This window comes from Sminthopsis crassicaudata, chromosome 1, assembly GCF_048593235.1.
Source record: "Sminthopsis crassicaudata isolate SCR6 chromosome 1, ASM4859323v1, whole genome shotgun sequence".
NCBI classification, from domain to species: Eukaryota; Metazoa; Chordata; class Mammalia; order Dasyuromorphia; family Dasyuridae; genus Sminthopsis; species Sminthopsis crassicaudata.
The window spans coordinates 451269279-451288894 of NC_133617.1; the positions used below are offsets into that span (position 1 = coordinate 451269279).

At 35.3% G+C, this 19616-nt stretch overlaps 1 protein-coding gene across 24 annotated transcripts in view; it reads right to left on the reverse strand.

Moving 5' to 3' along the window:
* The window catches only part of ELAVL2 (ELAV like RNA binding protein 2), a 211329-nt gene that overhangs the window by 62214 nt on the left and 129499 nt on the right, over positions 1 to 19616 (reverse strand). For all 24 annotated transcript variants that reach the window (XM_074280765.1, XM_074280762.1, XM_074280751.1 and 21 more), the window contains one exon: positions 12301 to 12404. In XM_074280765.1, the coding sequence (XP_074136866.1) occupies positions 12301 to 12404 (104 nt within the window). The remainder of the gene's footprint in view (positions 1 to 12300; positions 12405 to 19616) is intronic.

The window sequence follows — 19616 nt, forward strand, 5'->3', positions numbered from 1 at the left end:
AACTGGAAGATGAATGGATGTCCATCAGTTGGAGAATGGTTGGGTAAATTGTGGTATATGAAAGTTATGGAATATTATTGCTCAGTAAGAAATGACCAGCAGGAGGAATACAGAGAGGGTTGGAGAGACTTAAATCAACTGATGCTGAGTGAAATGAGCAGAACCAGAAGATCACTGTATACTTCAACAACGATACTGTATGAGGATGTATTCTGATGGAAGTGGAAATCTTCAACATAAAGAAGATCCAACTCACTTCCAGTTGATCAATGATGGACAGAGGTAGATACACCCAGAGAAGAAACACTGGGAGGGGAATGTAAATTGTTAGCACTAATATCTGTCTGCCCAGGTTGCATGTACCTTCGGATTCTAATGTTTATTGTGCAACAAGAAAATGATATTCACACACATGTATTGTACTTAGACTATATTGTAACACATGTAAAATGTATGGTATTGCCTGTCGTCGGGGGGAGGGAATAAGGGAGGGGGGGTAATTTGGAAAAATGAATACAAGGGATAATATTATAAAATATATATATATATATATATATAATAAAAAAAAATTAAAAAAAAAAAAAAAAAGAAAGTGGGAGATGTTAGGTTCTTACTAGGTGCTAAGTTGGTACTTAACAATTCTGTAGCTCAGGGTTCACACCTTTAGTTCATACCTTTAAAAGGAGCAAGTTCATTGGTTGTAAACAGTTCCCACAAGCCCCTAAAGTACCCACAAGCCCATTCTCTGGGAGGGTAAAAGGAGGCAACATTGAGCCTGGAGAGCAGTCTGGATTGGTATAAGGACAAGACTTCCCAGGAGAACTTCAGGGAAGCTCGAGGAGATTCATAGCCAGGATTCAGGAAGAAGGATTCGAGATTCTACGCTGGAGGCTCCAGAAGCCTGCCAAGAAACGTGCTCACAGAGAAAAGGATTTACAGAAAAGAAATCTCCTCCCAGAGAAGGATTACATTTGAGAGATGACAGGACATTATAGTTCTCTGAATTTCAATTTAATCAAAACATTAAGCTTCTACTGTTCTCAGGTAGTGGGTGAAAATAGAAGACTTGTACAAGATTTGGCCTGTGAGACAGAATTTTAATATATGTAAAATTTATGTGTGATTTTTGTATAAATTCTTTCTGATCTCTGGGTTTCAAAACCCTTATAATCCATTATTTGTACCTTCTCTATAACTTAAGAGTTTCAGATGTCTCAAATATTGAGACATTGAGGAACTTGCCCAGGATCACAGAGCCAACATAAACCAGTCAGTATTTGTTCAACAATCTTCTGATTCTAAAGTCACTTTATGCTCTACACCATGCTGCTGTTGCCATTTAACTCATGGCATCCTCCTACATACATACATATGTGTTTGAGTAAGTATATACATAGACATATGACAATTTTTAGTTAAGCTGACCTTTCTTTTTATACATTTAGAAGTGTTAAAGAAGGCAATAGACTCAGAGTTTGAAACCTAGTTCCTAACTGCAAACTTAATATGGCTTTTCCCAACACACCATCTTAAGAAGACACTTTTAAGAACCTTTCATATCTGGCTAATCACCCCATACCCTTAAAAATGTTCAATATCCATGCAAAAAGGAAATTTACCACAATAGTCTTAGAAGCAAGTACTCTAGAAATGCTCCTTTCTTTGGTCCTCTGATTAGATTGTGAACTGCTTTTAAGAAGCTCTCATTTTTTATTTGCATTCCCCTAGGGAATGCAAATGAGCACTGGGTCTAAAATCAAAGATCAGAAGTTCAAATCCCAAATATGCTAATTAGTAGCTGTTTGACCTTGAGGATGTCACACACTAGTCCTCAGTTTCTTCATCTATAAAATGAGGGGGAGAGTGGGTTTGGGGACAGATTATAAACTACACTCTCAAATGGACAAAAGACTGACCTCCTCATCCCTGAGTCAAGGGGCCTCAGGCTTATAGGAAAATGTGGCTTAAACTAAATTAAGGGAAGTGTTTGCTCAGCTATGTTCAGATAGAATGCTTGCCTAACAAGGTAAGACATCCTGTAAGCCTCCTATTTTTCTCCTTGTAAGCAGAAAATGAAGCAAACTTATAACCACAAGGCTGTATCAAAGAGCGGCAAACATGCTTAGAAGTCTGCCTCACTAGAGGCTCGGGGCTGATCTCTATTAGCCTGTCTAGTGGGGTCAGTTGCTGGCCGGCTAAGAAATGATGCTTTAAATTGAATAATCTGGTCTGAGCTATCTATCTCCTGTCAGTCCATTTAAATTCTATTATTATCATTTTTCATCTTGGTATCTACAACATAGATCACTGAGCACATAACCAAAGAACTTGTGCTTCAATCAGTATAAGGAATCTCAGGTGATATCTCCTCTGATATAGAAAAGTTATGTACTAGAGAGGGAGATACCATGTGTGTGTTGGGGGAGGGGGGGTGTTAAGTGACTTATGCACGGTTATTATTCAACTACTAAACATCTAAAGAAGCCCAAGATGAGCAGGGGCTATCCATAAGACATGTTTATCCTTATTTACTTAGTAGGCATTTAATAGCTAACTGCTGCATTTAATTTCCTGTTATTGTGGATAAATGTCAACTTCACAGATAATAAAAGACATTTTTTCTTTTCTATCTCATTTGTACTGCTACTTATTTTCAATAAGTTTTCTTTTTCTTTTCTTCTTTTCCTTTAACGTTACAGTCCCTCCCCCTTTTGGGGAAGCATTATTGTTCTTAAATGCAAAATTAATTAATTCCTCTTAATAGTTTTCAAAACCCTGGATTAGGAGGAGAAAAAGAAAATCTTAACCTCTGAATATTTCCAAATAGTAATGCAGATTTTTTGCATTCTCAAATTTGAATTTATAACTTTTTCAACAAATTTTTGTATCTTTAAGAGTCAAAAAGCCTTCAAGTGAAAAGAGTTTTCTTGTAATATTCTTAGAATATAAGTTCTGGAGGAAATTGTACTACATTGTTTTTTTTTTTTCTCCCTCCATATGACTCCGGAGAGATTTTACACCTAGACAGTTTCCTACATTTGAAATTTAATTTACAAAAGATGTAGAAAGACCAATAACTATTTACTGCCTTCAGAAAGCCTATTAGAATGAATTAGAACTAGAAGAGCCCAAGGAAACTCCAATTGGAATATTAATTTCCCATTTAGTTCATTAGTACAACAAAATAGACTCCCTCTCAAAGGACAGAGCTGGAAGAGGCCTTCCATCCTCCAAGACAAACCTCCTCGTCTTAGAGAAGAGGCTGGGCCTTGCCCAAGGTCACACCAATACCAAAGCACAAGCTGTGATTTTTGAAGGAGACCCTTTTTGACTATCAGCTAACATAATCATTCAGCTATATTACAATGAATTTATCAGATAATCTAATTATGAGGATAATAAGCAGGAACAGCTCAGCCCTGAGGAAGTAAGGTACAAGAGATAAAGGATCAGGGAAAGGAGAGCTATTAGAACTAAGATCTAGTTTCCTCCAAGGCTGAAGATTCTCAGTTAAAAGAGGTGGAAACATCTATTTCTTTTAATTAAAAGAGCAACATACATACATATTACTTAAAAGATATTTATGACACAGGCCCACTCTGTTGGAGGTGGAAATCATTTTTGGAGGAGAAGACTGGAGAGAAAATGAGGCAGGAGATATTGACAAACAAGGTAAGAGGCAGAAACACAGAAAGACAGCACATATACAGACAAATACAGGGAGAGAATCATTAAGAGAAATGGTTGGTTTAAGAATGATCACAAACTTGGGACAGAAGCATGATATTGTATTATGCCACAGTTCTCTTTTATTGTCCTGATTCACTTTCCCTAATTGTTCTGCCTCAGTTTAATTGTTCTGCTCAATTATGCAAAAGCACACCTCCCTCTTAATCAGAATATTTGATAAGGATAAAAGATCTTATATTTTAGAATATCAGAGGCCTCTCCCTATCCCAAACTGTCTTTGAGAACTCACATTGTTTGCTATATTCTTGGAGACAATAAGTCTCATTCAGCCCTGGGACTAAACCATGGATCCATTTGGTCCCAGTAAATCTCTCCCTTTTAAATAAATTATTAAATACTTTCTAATCTCTATCTTGCCTCAGTTTCTCCAGCATTATAACTGCAGTAATGAAAAGAATTCTTCAATATCACTTGCACTGATAAAACAACATTCATTTTTTCTGTTGAGCTATTTTACATTGTAGCTAAGGACGTTCAGTGTTAAATACTTTCTTCCTTTGATAAATTCTTTAGAAGAGATGGCTTCTAAGAAGTTAGTTGCCAGGTCACATCTTTTCCCTCAATGATAGCAAAGGTCAGGATAGAAGCAAGGCCAGGGGTCTGGATGGAATTCTGATATTAATTTCATGAAGACTTCTTAACCAAGGCTATATCCTTCTAATGTTCTTCTCTTTATTGATTATAAAAATCTTAACTTAATGTTATTTTGTTATCTTATTCTATGGTAAGAGAAGCAGCCCAGTGTACTTGGCCTGGGTTTTTATCAATGAGGATGACCTTTGACATATACTAAAACCAATGGAGTTTCTAGAATTTTCTACACAAATGAACTCATGAGACCATGATCAAAACAACCACCACCACCACCATTATTCCTACTATTAATTCCAAGACTAATGGACCTTGGTAGATAGTCTTCAGCATAGGTTTCAAATGCAAAGATCTCTTGCCCCTTAGTCCCAGAACTCCCCACACCAAATTAAAAAGTAATTGGGAAATGTTTAACAAAACAAATAAAAATACTTGCCACATGAATAAAAAAAGAATTCAAGGTACCAGATAACTATTAGATCTCTTTATGATAAAAGCAGAACAGGGGAATCTTGATTGGCTTAATTTATTATTTCATTCTTTAAAATGGAAGATAGAGAAAGATTCTTTAAACTATTAGCTAAAAGAAAAATTTGTGGCCTTTTTTAAGAAGTGAATATTCCTTTTTGGAGCCTGGGATAGCAGAGAAGAATGCTTGGTATAGTCTCACATACAGCCTAGATTTTGGAAAAGCAGGATTTAGTGAGTTCCAGGAAAGGACAGAGAAGATGCTATAGGGGAAAAGCAGCCTAAGGAGTATCCAAAATAAAATTTTGCCACCAGTATAGAATGCTTATTCCATTTAAAAAGAGTTCACTAAAATGACAGATGTGGATACATAAGAAACTTATAAACCAACCTGGATATTTAAAGTATTTGCCTAGAAAAATTAAAAAGTGGCAAAAATATTAAAGCCAAATCTTAGTTATTAAAAACATTCCAATTTAAGAAGACTTTATTATATTAATTCTACCACCAGATGATTATCATCAAGGATATATTCTGACTTGATGATAAATTAATTATGACATCTCTGACAAATAAACCCAATTTCCAAAATATAGTAAAGCATCTCCCACAGACAAACCAATTTCTAAATAACTACAATTTTAAAAGCTTGCCAAAACAGATAATTTCTTCAAGGCTGACAAGTTTCGTTCATTAATTTATTAAGTTAATAAAGAAGAAATGAGAAAAGAAAATTCTTTGAAAGCTCCAGAAAATCCAGAATTGTTTAAAAGCTGCTCCAGAAACACCTCCTCCGGGACAATCTTAAATCTCTAGCAATTTAGAGAAATTTCTTCCTGACTAGTATTTCAGGAAAGCCACAATTCTGCTTTACTTTAATCCCTGCTCTACAGCAATTTCCTTGTAAACTTCCTTATACCATCTTCATTTATGGAAGGGACAAAAGAATTGCTATTTATAACTCCACTCACATTGCCTAAGACTTAAATCCCCTTTCCTTAATTCCTCCATGCCTTGTTTCTCCCATTAGAATTGTAGATCCTTGATATCTTATACATCATCCCAGAGGAGAATCAAATGCCAAGTTTAGAAAATGATTACCTAGTAGAATTCATTTGGCTTTTAAAAAAAAAGTTTATGAAAGCCATATTATTATTATTATTATTATAAGGTTCTGAAAATACAAAGACCAGTTAGGAAACTTTTATATTAGCTTAAGCAAGAGGTGATAAGGGCCTCTACTAGAGTAGGTTTGAGAAGAGGACTTCAGAAATACAAAGCATATGACTGGATATTGACAAAGAAGAGTTAAATATAATCATGAATCTGAATGTCTGAGAGACTGATGATATTGTCAAGAGAAATGAGAGGTTTAAAGGAAAGGCAGGTTCATGGGGCAAGACATTCACAAAATGCAAACATTCCCAAATTATTAGAGGTTTCCACATGAAATAGCTCAGACATAAATATAGTCTAGTGAAACTATCCCCAAAATAGAAAATATTTTAAAATAACAATACTAGGCTGTCTCAAATATAAAATAGGTTCCCTGTGTCAATTTTCTCTAACATATATCTCTATCTTATATCAGATATACAATTCTGAATATAAAACTATAAGGGAAAATAGAAATAAACATGCCTTATACACTCAAACCCGCATCTCTAACTGGCAGCCTCAATCATTGGGGGGTGGGGATGGGAAATGTTCAGAAGGATCAAGAAACAGTTCCCTTTAGGAATCTGTGTTTTAGAAAATAAAGAAAATTATCTTAGCTCTCCAGTTTCTTTAACTTTCCATCTGATACCTGAAAGAGACTATGCTTTGATTATAACATACTTTATTATCTATGCAGCTATAGTGAAGACAAAACTTGCCTGTGTTTTCATTATTTGTAAGATCAAGAGGGCAGATTCACAATTAAACCACCAAATGTATTTATTTGATAAAACCTAAACAGCAACAAAATTTCAAATGTTCTCTGATGTCTAAGACTTTTTTTTAAAGGGAAGAAGGTTCATAGGCATGAGAATAATCTTGTGGTTGAGATTTCACTGGCATAGGAATTTCACTTCTGATAAATTCTGTACTCTACCTGCACTAATTAACACCTGCCCTGTAACTTATCACAGAGTAACATATTTAGATTTATTATTAGGATGTAAAGCCCCTTTTGAAATTTACATATCATTATAAGATTTTTGCAAATTCTATTTTCTAATGAAAATAGAACATATTGTTAAACCAAATATCTTAATGAAAAGCTATTTTATATATATAACTGATTGTCAAAACTAGAAATAAAGTTAAATAGATTAACACAAACTGCATTCAATATAGTACAATTTGTCTAATGATCTAGAAAGCTTTTCCAAATTTTAAAATCATCAGATCATTATGATGAACATAAATCAAAATACCATATGTAAATATATATAAACTACACTCAAGGAAGTTGCAGGTGATAGAATATCAGATAAATACATTTTTCCTGCATTTACAATAAGCAGGTTAATCTGTACCCAGAACACTATGCTAAAAACAGAAAAGATAGTCTTAACTTTGAGAAGTTTATAATCCAATAGGACAGACTGTATTAGGTTAATAATAGTTAAGAGAACCAAACATTATATAATTAATTATTCATTAAACTGCATGGCACAAACTAAAAATACTATCAGATTTTAGAAAGACAAAGACCAAGTTGAAATGACAGAGGAAGGCTTAAGGGAAGAAATGAGACTTGAGCTGGCCCCCTCAGTATGGAAAAAAAAAATCAGATTAATGAAGAAGAATGAGAAGGGCATTCTAGACAGCAGGCACAGCATGACCACAGAGGCAAGAATTAATGTGGTATGGCCAGAAGATTGCGAAGATACAGTTTTAACTGCAGCAAAATGCCAGCATTTTAAGAGTATTAGAAAATTAAATTGAATATATAATAAAGACATAGTAGGGTAGAAGGGGAAATAAAGAATGGTAAGGGAAGAAGTATATGAAGCTAAAAGCTTAGACAATATGGTAAGCACTATGGAAATATTATAAATTTTTGATTAGATAAGTAGCATAATGAAAGTAATGTTTTAGGAACATTAATCTAATTACAATAAACCAGATGGATTGGAGGGAAGGGAAGAAAAGAATTATGGAAGTATACCCTAGGGATTTGAAAGACAATATAGCTTCCAAAAAGTACTTAGAATCGAGAAAAAGCCTGGGTACTGAATGAAGAAAATCTGGCTCAATATATAGTTTTAAAGGGGGGGAGGGAGAAACACAAGTTATCTCTACACACAAGTTATCTCTAACTGAAACAAAAAAATTGAAAAAAAAATAAAGAAATAAAATATCACAAAGGATTGGAAAGTGGTTGTGCTTTTCCTCCCAAACAAATTTGGCCCAAATTGGGGGTAACAGCTATTATCTGATATTTTTGCAAGAATTGAATGGATGGTAGCAAGAGAAAAAGCAGCTTGTAGTTACTTTCTTCTTTGTCTCAGAAAATTAAAAAAGGAAGTAAGGGTGTAAATTGTGTCCCCTTTAACCTTTGGGGAGGGCCCTGAAACTGCATTTCCTTTTAATTGTGAGAGAAGGGTGATTCAAGTTCTTAAGTTCTCCCCTGGGAGAAGAACACTCTTCTGTCCATAATGGAGACACCCAGATAAGTTCTCATTCAATTGAAGATCTTGGCCAGGGACATAATCTCTACCCTCTAATGAACTGAATCTTAGTCCTTAGAATGACTCCCAGTGGCTCAAATTCCCAGTTAGGTGATTTCATTCAATTAGAGATCTCATAGTCAATAGCCCTCTATAGTGAGTGGCTCAAACTGCTCCCCAATCCCCAGGCCAAGCTATACCCAATATAATCAAGGGTTGGTCAAACCTATCTTTGCAGAAATCCTAACAGGATTATGCCCACTGCTGAAGATATTTTCTTCTCAGTGTAACCCATCTTTGCTATATTCCTTGCCCACTAATAAGTCTTGTCTTCCTAGCAAGCTGGCTTCTTAGTGCAAACAAAACCCATTCTCTGCCACAAACCCCATGTCTGTATTCAGTGGAGTTTGCAAATTCTTTCACACAATCTACCACTGGCCAAGGGGATCCCATTGCTGTTAGGGGGGGGGGGTCTCTTTCCCTCAGTTCTCACATTTGCAACTCATCAGTAGTAACATGTCAGAATGTAAAAGGCACTAGTCATTACTGTCCTTTCCCTAATCTTTTTTTTTTTTTTAACCTGTTTTCCACTTGAATCCAACTGGAAATAAAACTTACAGTCATAGTCCCTGAAAAGTACCGCAGAGCAATAGCTTCTCTCTTGTTAATTATAGGGGTTTTTTTTCCTCCCTCCAAAAGTGCCCTCTGAACTCTTTATTTAGAGTACTCCTCCAACACTCCTTTATTTGTTCTCCCCTCCCACTAACTTGCAGTCAGATCATCTAGAGAGTTAGTCACACCATCTGGAAAAAGTTAACTAAATAAGACACTTTTCTTGGAAATGATATAGGATAAAAGGGTATCCTCCATTTTTATCTACTTCATTCCACTCATTTACTCAAGAGTGCAGGGAGAGCAAGCTACAATAATATAAGTTTCCAGAGAGCAATGATAGAACCAAAGAAAGAAGAGAAGCCATATATATATATATATATATATATATATATATATATATATATATATATATATATATATATATAGAAACATTATGTCTTTCAGCAAATGGTTGTGTTTGTGTATGAATATGTGTACATGTGTCTCTATGACTGGGTGCCCAGTAAGAGATGTGCTATTATACATTCTGAACTTTTATATAATATCATAGAATACACACATGAATATGAGTAAGTAGAAAAGCTAGTCCAAACTTAAAATTCTAAAGTGTCAAACATATATTTCTTAATTTTTTAAGTCAAAAGAGGGGTGGAACTTGGCCAAAAAGGAGGTCCTGAATAACTGACAGAGAGAGCCTGAAGTACTAATAAAATTGCTCCCTAAGGCAAGCAGGGGAGGGCATTGATGGGGATCAGTTTAACCTCAGTGGAGGTAGTAGTTCCACCTTGCTACATTCAGTAAGAAAGAGTTATATCAAATCCCCTATGAATTTATCTATGGCTTATGTCATCTTTCCTAAATACCTTTTGAGGTTATAGCCCTCCACAGCACTATGCCTTCATGGTGTCTTTCCCCTTCTCTCCCCCATGCTACACGATATATGGTATCTCTCCACTCATTTCTCCACTATACCTTATGGTGTACTTCTCTTTTTTACAACTAACTCTTTTAGGGTGCTAAATTCTTTTATGAATTTGGCTTAGCAGCTAAGGGTACATCATGGGGTATTCATTTTCTTCTAGTTAATTTTGAGTTCCACAGGGAAACTTTTTTCCATTATTAATTGCCATATTCACCAATCGTGATGTCTATTGGATCACTTCATTTTATATGTAACCTCTTCTCCTAAATAAACCTCTCATTTGCCAAAGAAAATAGCCACTGTGAATTCTTCACATGAACAAAACCCCAATACTTGAATACTACACATCAATCTCATCATTTGCTAAACTCCACACACATCATTTGACTAGGAATTGTTCTCATCAATCACATCAGCCATTCTTTTGCATTTCATTTCCCCTTTCTACTTACTAATTCCTTGGTTGTGGACTAATTTAATAATTCCAGTAAGAAAAAGTTCTCAACTTAAAGAGAAAAATTCTTACGTATAGATTAGAGCAGCTTCTTACATTACACGATAGAATTAACTTACAAAAATATTTAAGTTCACCTGTGGAACTGTGTGGTTATCTAAAGCATGACAAAGCTAAAAAAAAAAAAAAAAAGCCACAAGTGTAATAAAATAGGCATCAGAAGTAAATAGAAAGAAATTTGGAAGTGACAGTTGTAAAAGAATATTATACAAAAATAATATAATAGCTTTAATTTGCAGCACAAAAAAAGCATCATAGACATACTTAGAAAGATTTGCTATTATATTTTACATAATAGCTTCATAGGCTCAAGCAAAAACAACAAAGTAGGTAGTTATATTGAATGAGCACCTTAATTTTTGGGGACACAACTTTTAAAGTCTGAGGAGAGCAGAGACAGGATCTAGGGAGTAAGAGGAGGTATTGGGGAAGAGTTTAGGGAGATAAATGCAAGATCAAGTAGGAGTCAGATGGTATTCATCTAGATGATCAGAACCCAAACCTGTCTAAAGACATGCCCATCAAGATCACAAAGATTGTGTCCTCAAAAGTTGGAGCTCTAGACAATAGAAAATGGATGGGCTGATATTCAGCTTCTCATTATTCCTTACAAACAGGATAGTCTAGGAATAACCAAATTCCCAGAATAGGTGTTTTTACAAATCCTAATTATGGGAGGAACCCCAAAACTGTCCTCTGACTTTGGCAGGGGAGAAACTCTCCTTTAACTCTTGAGAAACTCTCCTCTAGGAGAGGCCTGCCTCATGGAATCAAGATAAAGTAGTTTCATTCTGTTATCTTGGTGGGACTAGCTGCACCCTCTATTGAGTTGAAAATTAGTCCAGGACCATTCCTACTTAGCTTGAAGTTAAGTGGTCTTATTCTACTGGAAATCTAGGCCTGGGGACAGTAATCTTATTTAATTGATCTCTTATAAAAAAGGCAATTTTTAACTTATAATTTGCAGAGGTCAGAAATCGCATAGCTGCCTACCTGGACCTGTCCATCTTGAAGAGACACCCTCTTCTCAATGTTAACACCTCTGTTTATCTCTCTGCCAGGATTTCTCTGCTAGGACCTTTATCTCTCTGCCAGGACCTTGCCACTAAGGAAGTCAGTCTCCTAGCAAAGCTGACTTCTGCAGTGCCAGTAAACTTCCTTTTTGCCAGTCTAATATTTTGGGTTCATGAATTCTTTTATATTGAACCTGTGCTTCTCACATCTCAACTCCGTACTGCCACTAATCGCATCATTTTGGTGCCTTGACCGCATCACTAAGAATAAGCTGATCTAGCCCACAAGCTGGCCCAAAGTTTCCATCAAAAGGGGGAAACCTCAAAGTTCATTTATCTCAAATTGAATTAAACTTCAAAGGGAAAAAGGTTTTTTTGTTTTTTTTAAGTTATTAAACAAATAAGTATCTATAAGAAAAGAGCTATACTTAAGCTTCTCTAGAGTGTTTACTTTAAGCAAATCTCTATTACCACTCATTAATAAAGGTCAAAGTAGCATTTATGAATTTATCATTCCCACTTCAAAACAATTTATTATGGCACTTGCAAGAGAGCGACCTTAACAGTCATGCCTCTGGTAGGTAAAGGAGATCAGATCAATTATAAACAACTTTAAATATATATCTCTACCTCTCCTAACCTCTGAACACCCATCAGGTTGTTTTGATTTATTTTTAAGTATTAAAAAGGAAAAAAAAAACCCAAACCCAATAACTTATAAAGCTCCAAGAAGCTATAAAAATCAACAGAAAAAAACCATAAACATACTTTTATTGTTTTGGTTTGAAGTCTCAATCCATTCAGTGTGTTGATAGCTTTTTCTGCATCCTTAGGGTCAATGTAGTTCACAAAGCCATACCCCAAGCTCTGCCCTAATAAAGGGAGGAGAAAAAGAAGACACACATTAGTTTCTTGGAGCTACCAGGCATTAAGTCAAAATTTGGTGTATAGTGTATAATCTTGCTTATTGGACACTAGCACCAATCCATCTGTATCAAATCCCTCTGTATTAATTACTGAAACTAATGCTTATATGATGATGTTCCAAAGCTTTTCAGCTTCTGTCATATGAGTTAAGGTTAAAGAGAGAGAGAGAGAGAGAGAGAGAGAGAGAGAGAGAGAGAGAGAGAGAGAGAGAGAGAGACAGACACAAAAAGAAAGAGAATGACAAGGAATGGATGATAGTAAGTACTAGAAGAGGGAAAAAAAAATGTAGATTGATAAACACTCTTTTTCCAGGACCACAAATCTGGAACTTAAAGGGACTTAAGGCCACCTAATCCAACTCCCTCATTTTTACAAAGACCCTAAAGGGTTAAATGTCTTGTCCATGGTCATATAGGTAATAAACCTTGGAGCCAGGATTTTAATCCAGATTCTCTGACTCTTAGGCCACTCATTCCACTTTATATAAGATTAGCTAGTTATACAACCATTCATCTGTTAATTCACTGTACCAGGCTAATCACTGTGCTAGGCACTGTGCATATGGAAACAAATTAAATCAGGCCATTACACCTCATATTGCATTCTAATATTTTCTTAAGAAGCAAGACATGTTTAGTGCAATCTACATATAAGCAAGATGGAATTTTTCTCAAGTTTCTTTAAAGGATAGGGAGCACAATGGATGATTTGGCTTTCACAAGGTTTTACAAGTTCGAGGTCTATTGTAGGGATGGGGAAAAGACAATTGAATGCTTAGTATTATCAAGGAAAAGAAGCCTCGATATTAGAAATCCTTTCCAAAGCAGTCATTTTGCAAAGCCTATAGGTTGAGGTTTTTTTGGTGAAGATGCTACTAATATTTATTAATCTAAAAGGGGTGGCAGAATAGCCCAAATGGGGTAAAGTAAAGCTAAAAAAAATAGCAAGAAAATCTTTCTAGGCAAACCTAAATTAAGATTTTTACTTTTGAGATGACAAAAAAATCATCAAGAATGGGTTACAATGTATCAATGAGATGACACAATATCATCCCTTTATTCTAAAGAGATAGATAAATGACAAAAATGACATTTACAGATGTAAATTAGAAATATATAAAATTAAAAACAGTTAATTCTCTTTGTGGAGATGTACCTCTAAAAGAAGCTGGAATATATTCTTGCAAACTTTTAGGTTACTTTTTTTTTAACCCTAAAATGGAGATAATGCTAACTAAGAACATAATCAACAAAAGTAGTTCTTAAAAACATGTGGCTGATTCCATTAGGAAAAAAAATTCATTTTAAATATTATTCTAACACAAAAATGGCATAAAATAAGCTTATTAATCCTCAATATGCAATATTCGAACTATTAACTAAACAAGTAAATAACAATAAAGAAAGACACAGAATGAAAATATATTACTCTGATTTAACTATCATTTTAAGACAAATTATTCAAATACTCATTGTAACCAAACCATACAAATTTCATTTACTAATGACCCTCTTATTATACCGACAAATTCTACACAGCAGAAGAAGCTTTCAGATTTATTTTATTCCTTCTTTATTAGTGAGTCCCTATATTTTTAGGGACTTCTTTCTTACCCTACTGCACATAATACCAATCAGGTGAAAGAACCATATAACATTTTATGGCAATGGCATCTGATATTCTCAAGTGTCATAGGAAATTTATTGAGTCAGCAAAAAGAATCTTATTTCAGGATACCATGTATTGCAGTGCATAAAAGGTTTTAAGGTTAAAAAAAAAAATCTTCACAACTGGGGTCGATTTTTATGTTGGCAGTTCATGTCTTCTCTCCCAGGCTCCTAAAAGCAGCTGCTTAGGGTCAAACCAACTCTACAGCTAAGAAGGGTTGATCCCAATCCATTAAAAGCTAATTAAGTAATATCAATGATGAAGTGGCTAAATGAAGAATAAGGTCTTTCAAATTATCCAACGGGGACCAGGTCAGTAATGCCCCACAATATTCACTTCCCATGTGAAATGTAAAAACAGTGAAATCTTTTTTATTTAAATTTATCTAAATATTATCTAAATATCTAAATAAATATTATCTAAAATTATCTAAATTAAATCTAAATCTAAATTATCTAAATTAAAATTATCTAAATTATCTAAAATGTCCTTAGGAATACAGAGGATTAACCAGGCACTTTCCATTCATAATGCTAACAAAAGACTACAAAGTTGTTACACCCTAGTGGCTCTGGTATTATTACTTTTATCATTATTAAGATAAATATTTTAAAGATCTCAAAGCCTAGCTAGTCCCTCTGAGCAGAAAAGTAGATTATGAATTAAGTGTTGGCCAAGTGGAATTAATAATAAAAGTTATTTAGCACTAGAATGGGTACCAAAGTAGATGGTAGTTCCTTCTCAGGAGGTCTGTAAAAATAGCATTAGATTCTCATTTGTTTGAGACAGGTTAGGTACAATCCAGCCTAAGGAGAAGAAGATGCATCAGATCACTATTGGGTTTTACAATCAAGGCTTTAAAAATTTTGAATAGGGGCGGAGCAAAGATGGCGGAGAAGAAACACACTACTCAGTGAACGTCCTCACTCCCTCGCAACCGATTAGATAAATTAAGTCTCAAAATAAGCCCAGGACTGACAGATACCACAAGGACTGGAAGCACGACTTACCAGCTGAAGAGAATCTGGAGTTTCAACAGAGAAGGTCAGTTCCCAGGGGAGGAAGAAGAGAGACCAGCACAGACGGTGGGGTAGTGGCACACTGCGCTGGTTGCGCTGGGGAGGGCTCTGGGATCAGAGAAGCCACTGAGGTAAAGGAATCTGGCACAGGCCATTAGTTCTTCTCTGCTAATTATTTAGCAGTTCAGAAGAGAAAGCCAAAATATTTTAAAACTCAGATTAGATTTTCCCCGGACCCTGGAGGTGACTCAGCAGATCTCGGCACCAGGGGACGTGACCTCAGCTACCACCTGAGAATAGTTAAGAGATTGACAAGTGGGTGGATACGGCCCAAGGCAACACACACTGCCTAGTTTAGCTGGAGGGAGTGGAACTCAGCTCCAGGAAATCCCAGAGAAGCTGAACCTTTGAACTAGGGACCTCGGTTTCTGGCAGACACTTCCAGTTAGAACACAGGGGCTTTTCACGTCACCTGCTGCAGACATCCACTCCCCACCCGGACACATAGACTAGGCTTTGTGCTGCCTTTACTGTTCAGTCTCAAATCTCAGGGAAGCCTCTAAAACACAGCGCCCTCGGGGACAGCAGTGCTAATCACCTCTGAGGCACTTACAGGGAGGGGGTGGGGAACTCTCTCCCAGAGCTCTATCTTAGCTCAGGCTCAGGGGCCGCTGCATCCATCCAGTCTGGGAGGAAGCTGGTAAAGAAGTAAATAATTTCCTACCCCAGGGACAGATCCCAAAAGATTTTTCAAGTATGAGCAAGAAGCCCAGAAAAACCATAGATTCCTTCTACACAGAGAAAGAGTGGGTATCCAACCCCGAGGAAGTTAACAGCAGAGAGACAGCAGATAACAACCTAAAGGGGAACAATTCCTGCCCCCCATCACATAATTCTCTCCATGAAGAGACTATTAAAAAATTAAGGTAGATTGAAGAAAAATGGGGAAAGGAAAGGGAAGCTATGATAGAGAATAACAACGTCCTGAAATTGGAGTTGGAAAAAATAAAGAATTCACAGGAGATGCAGGGAAACAAAATTTATGAATTAGAAAAGGTTAAAAAAACACAGGAAAGTAGGATTTCTGAATTGGAAAAGATTAAAAAGTCTCAAGAAAATAGAATTTCTGAATTGGAAAAAGAAAATAATTCTCAAAAAAAAAATTAGGGAAATGGAAAAAAATTCAATAGAGCAAAATAATTCATTTAAAAACGAAATTGGGCATTTACAAAAAGAACTAAAAACTGTGAAAGAAGAAAATAACTCCTTAAAAGTCAAGATGGAACAAATAGAAATGAATGATTCACAGAGAACCCAAGAATCAGTCATACAAAACAAAAAAAATGAGAAGCTGGAAAACAACGTCAAATACTTACTGGGAAAATCTATAGACCTGGAAAATAGATCTAGGAGAGATAATCTGCGGATTATTGGACTTCCAGAAAACTATGACCAAAAAAAGAGCCTAGATTCTATTTTACAGGAAATTATCAAAGAGAACTGTCCAGAGATAATAGAAACAGAAGGGAAAGTAGATGTGGAAAGAATTCATCAAACTCCTTCTGAAATAGACCCTAAAAAAAGAACACCACGGAATATTGTGGCTAAGCTGCAGAATTACCACACAAAGGAGAAAATCCTGCAAGCAGCTAGAAAAAAACAATTTAAATACCAAGGTGCCACAATAAGGGTCACCCAAGATCTGGCTGCCTCCACATTAAAAGATAGAAGGAACTGGAACCTGATATTCCGTAAGGCAAAAGATCAAGGACTGCAACCACGAATGAACTACCCAGCTAAGTTTAGCATCTTTTTCCATGGAAGAAGATGGTCATTCAATGAAACAGAGGAATTCTATATGTTTATAAGAAAAAAACCAGACTTAAACAAAAAATTTGATCTACATCCACAAGACTGAAGAGAAACAGAAAAAGGTACACAGAACCCTTGAGAACTGTAACTCTGTTGTGGGTATATAAAAAGTACTCAAGGATAATTTGATTTTACTGATATAAAAGAAAAAAAGGGGGGTGTAGTAAAGGGAAGGAGGTCGGTTCAGAAAAAGGGGAAGGAATGATAAAAAGAGGGAAACTACATCCCAGGAAGAGGCATAGAAAATACACCATATCTGAGGGAACTTAGTGAGGGGGAGAATCATTGTGTGAATCTTACTCTCATCAGGAGAGGCTCAAAGAGTAAATAATTAACATATTTGTTTTTTAGAGAATTTTCTCTCACCTCATTAAAAGGAGGGAGAGGAAAAGGGAAAAGGAAAAGGAGAATAAGTGAAGGGACTTGGAGGGAGGGGGGAGGGATCGTAAAAAAAAAAAAAAAAAGAGGGAGGGTTGCGCGTCACAAGGGGGGTCTGTAAATTAAATATAGGGGAGGGGGATCAGGGGGGTCAAAGGAAAAAGCATAATCTGGAGAATAATACGATGGCAGGAAATACAGAATTAGTAATTTTAACTGTAAATGTAAATGGGATGAACGATCCCATCAAACGGAGACGGATAGAAGATTGGATCAAAAAGCAGAACCCTACAATATGTTGTCTACAGGAAACACACTTAAAGCAGGGAGATACATACAGAGTAAAGGTAAAAGGTTGGAACAGAGCCTATTATGCTTCAGGTAAAGCCAAAAAAGCAGGGGTAGCTATCCTTATCTCAGATCAAGCAAAAGCAGAAGTAGATCTCGTTAAAAAAGATAAGGAAGGCAACTATATCCTGCTGAAAGGTAGCATAAATAATGAAGCCATATCAATACTAAACATATATGCACCAAGTGGTATAGCATCTAACTTTCTAAAGGAAAAGTTAAGAGAATTGCAAGAAGAAATAGACAGTAAAACTATAATAGTGGGAGATCTCAACCTTGCACTCTCAGATTTAGACAAATCAAACCACAAAACAAACAAGAAAGAAATTAAAAAAGTAAATAGAACATTAGAAAAACTAGGTATGATAGACCTTTGGAGAAAACTGAATGGCAATAGAAAGGAATATGCTTTCTTCTCAGCAGTTCATGGATCCTATACAAAAATAGACCATATATTAGGACATAAAGATCTCAAAATTAAATGTAGGAAGGCAGAAATAATAAATGCCTTCTTCTCAGATCACAACGCAATAAAAGCTACATTCAGTAAAAAGTTAGGGGTAAATAGACCAAAAAGTAATTGGAAACTGAATAATCTCATCTTAAAGAATGACTGGGTGAAAGAGCAAATTATAGAAACAATTAACAATTTCACCCAAGATAATGACAATGATGAGACATCATATCAAAATCTTTGGGAGGCAGCTAAAGCAGTAATAAGGGGAAATTTTATATCTTTAGAGGCTTATCTGAAGAAAATAGAGAAAGAGAAGATTAACGAATTGGGCTTACAACTTAAAAGGCTAGAAAAAGACCAAATTATAAACCCCCAACCAAAAATTAAACTTGAAATACAAAAATTAAAAGGAGAAATCAATAATATTGAAAGTAAAAAAACTATTGAATTAATAAATAAAACCAAGAGTTGGTTTTATGAAAAAGCCAATAAAATAGATAAACCTTTGGTAAATTTGATCAAAAAAAAAGAAAGAGGAAAATCAAATTGATAGTCTTACAAATGAAAAGGGGGATCTTTCCACCAATGAAGAGGAAATTAGAGAAATAATAAGGAGTTACTTTGCCCAACTTTATGCCAATAAATTTGATAATTTAAGTGAAATGGATGACTTCCTCCAAAAATATAGGCTCCCTAGATTAACAGAGGAGGAGATAAATTGCTTAAATAGTCCCATTTCAGAAAAAGAAATAGAACAAGCTATTAATCAACTCCCCAGGAAAAAGATCCCCAGGGCCAGATGGATTCACATGTGAATTCTACCAAACATTTAAAGAACAATTAGTCCCAATGTTATATAAATTATTTGAAAAAATAGGGGATGAAGGAGTCCTACCAAACTCCTTTTATGACACAGACATGGTACTGATACCTAAACCAGGTAGATCGAAAACTGAGAAAGAAAATTATAGACCAATCTCCTTAATGAATATTGATGCTAAAATCTTAAATAAGATATTAGCAAAAAGACTTCAGAAAATCATCTCCAGGATAATACACTATGATCAAGTAGAATTTATTCCAGGAATGCAGGGCTGGTTTAATATTAGGAAAACTATTAATATAGTTGATCATATTAATAATCAAATTAATAAGAACCATATAATCATCTCAATAGATGCAGAAAAAGCATTTGACAAAATCCAACATCCATTCCTACTAAAAACTCTTGAGAGTATAGGAATAAATGGACTATTCCTTAGATTAATCAGGAGCATATATTTAAGACCTTCAGTAAGCATAATATGCAATAGAAATAAACTGCAACCTTTCCCAGTAAGATCAGGAGTGAAACAAGGTTGCCCACTATCACCATTACTATTCAATATAGTACTAGAAACGCTAGCCTCGGCAAT